The 6621-nt window shown below is 46.9% G+C and overlaps 1 protein-coding gene across 1 annotated transcript; it reads left to right on the top strand.

Annotated features, from left to right (window-relative positions):
- The first annotated feature begins 3092 nt into the window (after positions 1-3092).
- On the top strand, positions 3093-5465 carry LOC135624527 (transcription factor MTB1-like). The gene has a single exon (XM_065128239.1). It carries the CDS (start codon positions 3447-3449, stop codon positions 5238-5240), a length of 1794 nt encoding a protein of 597 aa, XP_064984311.1. The 5' UTR covers positions 3093-3446; the 3' UTR covers positions 5241-5465.
- Positions 5466-6621: the final 1156 nt, after the last annotated feature.

The raw sequence follows: 6621 nt of genomic DNA, 5'->3' as shown, positions 1-6621 counted from the left end.
GAAGGAGTTCTAACATGTATGCCTCACAACCAGCTCAATATTATGCTCAGAGGGTTACACACATATGGTAGGCGTTGTGACGAGTAGAGGTTCGGATATGAGATATCCGCTAGAGCTCCTATGTTATTGGATATCCAATAAGCCCTTGAATTATTGGATCCTATGAATGAGATCCAATAAGAGCCAATGAGAGATTATTAGATAAAGATCCACTAATCTAAGAGGCTTGGATAGTTGGATGACGATCCAATACCCAATAGGATATGATTTATTAAGGTTAAGTTGATAGGGTATTCTATAAATAGGGGGGAACCAAACAGCCATAGGCTAGAGGTTCTTGGTTCCCACCTCTAATTCTTCTCTCCTCTTCTCCTTCTTAGATAGCAGGCATAGAGTTTTTGGTAGTGATTGGACAAGTATCGTCACAGCCTTACTGTGTGGATCACTGTTAGAGAGGAAGATGCTTGACCTTCTTCATCCTCTCCTATGGATCTGTAGAGATTCAAGGATATATGATCTCTCTAGGTAAAATATAAATTTTTATATACGTAATTTTCAGTTTTATAGATTTTGAGCACCGATCTTTGCATGATGATGAATACTTTTTTGAAAAATTTAAAAATTTTATTTTTTGTTCTTCTACTACGCATGTGATGTTGCCCCTAGATTTTTCTACACTTCTTTGGTTATCATTATTTATATATCATTAAAATATTATAGTTTTAGGCTTATAATTAGTTTGATTAAGACTAGAAATTAATTTAGATAATTTATAGTATTTTCGAGTAGGACTTATTGTATTTTTATTATGATGGCCAAAATACTATATCAGGCCAAAACACTATAATAGACGAAAAATTATTTTAAGGATAATTTATGTCTATTTTAAATTAGAGATACTATTAGAGATTACTATTTACTTTACTATCTATAATCTCATTTTAATTTTTTTAATATACCTAAAATATCTCTTTATAAATATACCAAAATATCTTTCTCTTCTTCATCTAATTTTTTCTTTTCTTTCTTCCTCTTCTGAGTGGATGATCAATGATAATGGGCAGACTAGAACCAGTTGATCGAGAACTAGTGTCAACGATAACGACTTACTCCTCTTTTGTAGTATGTAGAGCTAGTGATGACGATGTCCGTAGAAGATTGATTGCAAGGGGCAGGCTCGGACTAGCAAAGTCGACAATAACATTAATAGAAGATTGGTGACAAACAAATAGGTTGGAGTTAATGATCGACGACACTAACTTCCTCCTCTTCTACAACTAGTAGAGACAACGATAGATAATAGCGAAAGATCGATGACACAGATGGGCTGGTGAATAGTGATAGCGGGGAGTAATCATTAACAACGAGCAATGAGGAGAGTCGACAAGAGATGTGCGGGGCGATAAGAATGAAAAAAGAAGAGGAGAGTAAAAATAAAATTAGAGGGGTTAGAAATATTATTTTTTTTTTAAAAAAATATGAATAATAAAAAATAATTATGACTAATAAAAAAAGATCTTAAATAGTAAGTTTTATACTATTAAAAAAATAAAAAAATATCGATTAAAACATACTTAAAATGTGAATTGTTTATTTATTTTTTATTTTTGAAGGAAATCACTCTCCCGATTCTGATTCTTTCCCTTCAACAATGAAACACCCAGCGACATGGCGTTCAAAGCTAGACCAAAGCCAAAAAGAAGTAAAGGAAAATAGAAACTCAAGATTCGATAGCAACCGAGTGTTGTCCTCTGGAACAACACTCGCACGCAGAAAGGCAACATGAATCATCATCCTCTCTACCAACGTTAGAGAAATCTCTCTCTCTCTCTCTCGCTCTCTTCACGTTTGGCTCTCCGTAATGACTCGATAATCACGCCAAAAGCATGCACGCCGTGGAGGAGGGAGTTCTGGGTGGACCGATCACGGCACCGTAGCTGCATTGGCGATGGTTTCAGTCCTGCCTAGAGATAGATGATGACGTACACAGATTCCGAGACCGCCGCTGTTCCAAACTGGCGTGTGCAAAGGACAGTGGCCCTGCGGATGACACGACGTGCTTCCACTAATGGGCTGTTTGCCTGTACAACCCCTTTTCAAGTCATCCACCACCGCTACCTAAAATGTCACCGGGATAAGGACCAGCTCTTCAGTTGACCCACAATTAATTCTTCGCCAATGTTTCGTGACTTCACCATCGTCGAGATCTCGAGTTTCTGTCGACCATCGTAGATAATTTTAACAGGTACCCGATTCTTCCACATAGAATAGGAAAAAATGTTACCTCTAATTTGTCTCCCTCCTGATCGGATCTGTACCGCAAATCCAGCGGGAATCTGCACCGGTATTTCCACCAAATGAAACAGAGCAATACGGAATGGCGGAGTCGCAGGCGACATGGCCATTCAATGCTGTTCACCGTTCTCACGCTGTCGTCACGTCGATGCCTGTCGAGGCGCAGCCATTGGACGGTCCAGCTCCGAAGCATGGTTCCGATCAAAATAACACTTACTCTGTTCCGGAGTCAAGATGGAGGGAAGATTCCCAAGTCCTTGCTGCGGCCACGTGTAGGATTGACGGTGGACTACTTGAGCTGTCTCGTTCCCGCTGATTCATCGTGATCTCTTCTTCTTGGCTGCTACTGATCGACGCTGTCATCGTACCATTAAGCGACGAATAGTCACCCACCATCAACCTATCAAAATCTCGCCGGTGGTTCCAAACATGACCCCACCCAAAATTGGACCTGACCTTTCACACACTACATAGTTGGTCTCTCTCGCTGCCTTCTAGTTTCCTTCCGAAGCATTCCCAATCCCTACCAATGCACTCTACCTGACGACATATTCCCCATCTCTACTAATTCTTAACCGCGATCATCCAAGAATCTCGTTTACGAATCCGATCGTCACAACGATCGACGAACACGCGTCCGGGTCTTTGCTAATCAACCATATATATGATTTAATTCCAATTAGATCATTTGACGATTGACAATAGGTGGTTGGACCCACGAGAGATATTTCACGTATGGGTCGGATGTGACCTCTCGGTGATTTCAATTAGACCTATAGTGGTGTAGGAATCCTATACCACGTGCCCTATCTTTGCGACGACGCACCTAACACTAGCACGAGCCTTTCCCTCCAATCTAAAGACCACGTTTCTTTCGCTATATCTGTCTGTCTAACTTGAGCCGACGTGCCGGTGCGTTCGGCTTGGCTCCGCTTGGCTCGCTGCACGTTTTACCATAACCACAGGGTACTGTTTCCGCGTGACTTGAAAGCTCGACACTTCGGGGACCTGCACTTCTCATCTTCTGGAATCCCCACAGCGGTCGCCATCGCTTTCTTCGTCTGGTATAGACGGGATCTTGGGAAGGAATGGTGCAAGTGGACTTTCGAGATCTCTGAGGCCGTCGAAGCGGACGCTTACGGGGGTTCAGGATGGGGAGGGGCTCGTTCTGGTCGGACGACGACCGGCACATGGCGGTGGCGGTGCTCGGCCACCAGGCCTTCCACTTCCTCAGCTCCAGGCACGAGACCTCCTCCGACAGCCAACTAACCGCTGTCGGCTGCGGCGACGCTGGCCTCCAGAACAAGCTTCAGGACCTCGTCGAGGGCCGCCGCTCCGCCGCCTCCTCCTCCTCCTGGGCCTATGCGATATTCTGGCAGATATCGCGGTCCGAGTCTGGCGATCTCGTCCTCAGCTGGGGTGATGGCCACTGTCGCGAGCTCGAGGACGCGGAGGAGGTGGACGGTGGCTCCCGAAGCCACCCGCTGGAGGCTACCCGCCAGGAGATGCGCAAGCGGGTGCTCGAGAGGCTTCACGCTCTCTCCGGTGGTTCCGACGATGAGAACTACGCGCTCCAGCTGGACCGCATCACCGACTCAGAGATGTACTTCCTGGCGTCCATGTACTTCTCGTTCCCCAAAGGGGAGGACGCCCCTGGGAGGGCACTCGCGTCGGGGAAGCACATATGGATCTCGGAGGCGGCGCTGGCATCGCCGGCATGTGCCAATTACTGCGTGCGGGCGTTTCTTGCAAGGTCAGCGGGGTTTCGGACCATCGTCTTCGTGCCGTTCGACGCGGGAGTGCTCGAATTGGGGTCAGTGGATCCCGTGCTGGAGAGCTTCGAGACGCTGCACAAGATTAGGTCCGTGTTCTGTCAGGGCCGCAATAAGGCCGCAGCGGTAGGCGAGAAGATGGACGAGAACAATTCTCACGTTTCGGCTTCGCGCTTTGGGTCCAGCAGCCACATCCCGGCCGAATATGCCAAGATCTTTGGAAGTGATTTGAACCTTGGACGTGCTCAGCTCGACGGGAGGGCAACTTCGGCCGTGAAGGCGAAGAAGCCGCCATCGGAAATGATCGCGAGGCACGGAGACCACCTCAAGGCGAACCCGCTCGGTGATGCTGCAGCGTTGCTCGAATGGAATCAGAATCACAACGTGAATTCTCATCAACAGAAATTTGGTAATAGCGTAGCGTATGTTCGACATGTCAACGGGGTTGTCAGGGACGACCGTCCAAGAACGAACCCGTTCCAGCCTCAGAAACTGCAGCCGCAACAGCAGCAGCGCCAGCAACCGCTGTCTCAGTCCGGGCAAATCGATTTCAGAGCAGGTGGGGCGGACCTTGGCGTCGTGGTAAGTCGTTTGGGCGCGTTCGACTCGGAGCTCTCCGACGTCGAGGCCCCGTGCAAGGAAGATACACCAGGCACGACGGAAGAGCGGAGGCCGAGAAAGAGGGGCCGGAAACCGGCCAATGGCAGGGAGGAGCCGCTCAACCACGTGGACGCCGAGCGCCAGAGGAGGGAGAAGCTCAACCAGAGGTTCTACGCCCTGAGAGCCGTGGTGCCCAACATATCGAAGATGGACAAGGCCTCCCTGCTCGGCGACGCCATATCCTACATCACGGAGCTCCAGAAGAAGCTCAAGGAGATGGAGGCCGAGAGGGAGATGTGGGGCAACCCGTGCTTAATGGACTACAAGCGGCGGTCGCAGTGCCCTGAGATCGACGTCCAGGTTGCTCAGGGCGAGGTAATCGTTCGCGTGACCTGCCCACTGGAAAGTCACCCCGTGTCCGAGGTCATCCAAGCTTTCAAGAACTCACAGATCAATGTGGCGGACTCCTGTGTGACTTCAAACAACGACAGTGTCCTGCACACGTTTGTGGTGAAATCGCCGGTCGCAGAGCAGCTCACTAAGGAGAAACTAATCGCCGCTTTCAACTCGTGAGATGACCGCGATGTGATCCTCTGCATCTCTCGCATCCATCGATCAGTAGCTGAATCGCTGGATGTCCATAGGTACACTGTAATACAACAAAGATATAACCCTGGCAAGCTAAACTCGATGTGTAAGCTCACTCACCATTTGCCTACTGCAGTTGTATAAGTGGGTGATCAAATGTAACCCAAGTTTACTTAGTTACTCCATTAATCTAATTCTCATTTGTCGGTATCCTTTTTCCTGTTGCCACTCGTTCAAATATCTATATGATAACACCACAAATGACGGGGCTTTTGGATAGCATACAGATAGATAGATTCACACCGTCGGTGAGAACTTTATATTAGATCTATCAACCCAAACCTGGTTGTCAAATTTCACAGGTGCCCAGGAATCATAGCTGCACATAGTAACACTGCCGGTGAAGAGGAGGAGTGCATTAAATAGGCGTTGTCAACTTGAGCATGATGTCCATGGTTGTGCTCCTTTTGCTTTTGCTGATAGTAGCTTCTGTCGCTATGGTGAATGAAGATTGTTGAGAAAGAGAGAGAGCTTCTGTGTATGTTTTCCCCAGTTGGCCACTACTGAACAACAACTAAGGCAAGGAACAAACACGAGTACTACTAGTCCCAGTCAACACAACAGGTCATCCTGAGGTAAATATAATGTTACCATGTTAGTAGTAGACTGCTTGCTCCCAGTGCCATTGCATATCAAATTTTTGAGCATGGATGTGATTTAGAAAAGACAATCTATTGTACGGTATGTGGCATCTACTGTAAAAGGAAACGACATAAGAAGCTTGTGATTATATCATCTGCTTTGTTGTTTCTCGATCACAAGACTCCTGCATCTCTTTCTTCTCTGGCTGGATTCTGCTTTGTAAGCCTCAGCATCTTCATGCTCTCATGCGACCCAGTAACTTTCAGAGAAGAACAGGTCTTTGTACAGTTTTCCAAGGGACAGCAGCTATGTGGAAGACGCACCCTTTTGCATTAGGCTTCCAAGGAGTTGGGTTATTTGAATGACAAGTAAGTAGGACTTCAAATTGGGTACTTACAATTATAACACTAGATTAGTCTCACTTAAATTTGACTTAGAAGGGTCTGATGATATATCTTCGTTAATGATTCGAACTCGATAAAGTCGATAGAGCAATATAAGAAGATGATACCCTTTTTTTTTTGGGGGGGGCTAAAATCTTAATCGAATTCACGTCGACGGTCGGGTCGGCCCATAGCGACAGCGGCCCAAACAGCCACGGAAGACGCAGCAGCTTCCACTGTCGGATCACATCAGCAGCGTCGTTTGACTAGTCAACGCAGCTTCCACTGCATCAGTACAAAATTAGTGCGATCGTTAGATCGATCCGCTCCATTTAAACGGC

This window comes from Musa acuminata, chromosome BXJ1-3 (assembly GCF_036884655.1).
Source record: "Musa acuminata AAA Group cultivar baxijiao chromosome BXJ1-3, Cavendish_Baxijiao_AAA, whole genome shotgun sequence".
In the NCBI taxonomy this organism is placed as follows: Eukaryota; Viridiplantae; Streptophyta; class Magnoliopsida; order Zingiberales; family Musaceae; genus Musa; species Musa acuminata.
Note: the sequence above shows the minus strand (reverse complement) of the source record. Positions and strands in the feature narration are given on the sequence as shown.

Excerpts from the sequence above, each read along its gene's own strand:
- LOC135624527 (XM_065128239.1), top strand. The coding sequence starts at position 3,447 with ATGGGGAGGGGCTCGTTCTGGTCGGACGACGACCGGCACATGGCGGTG.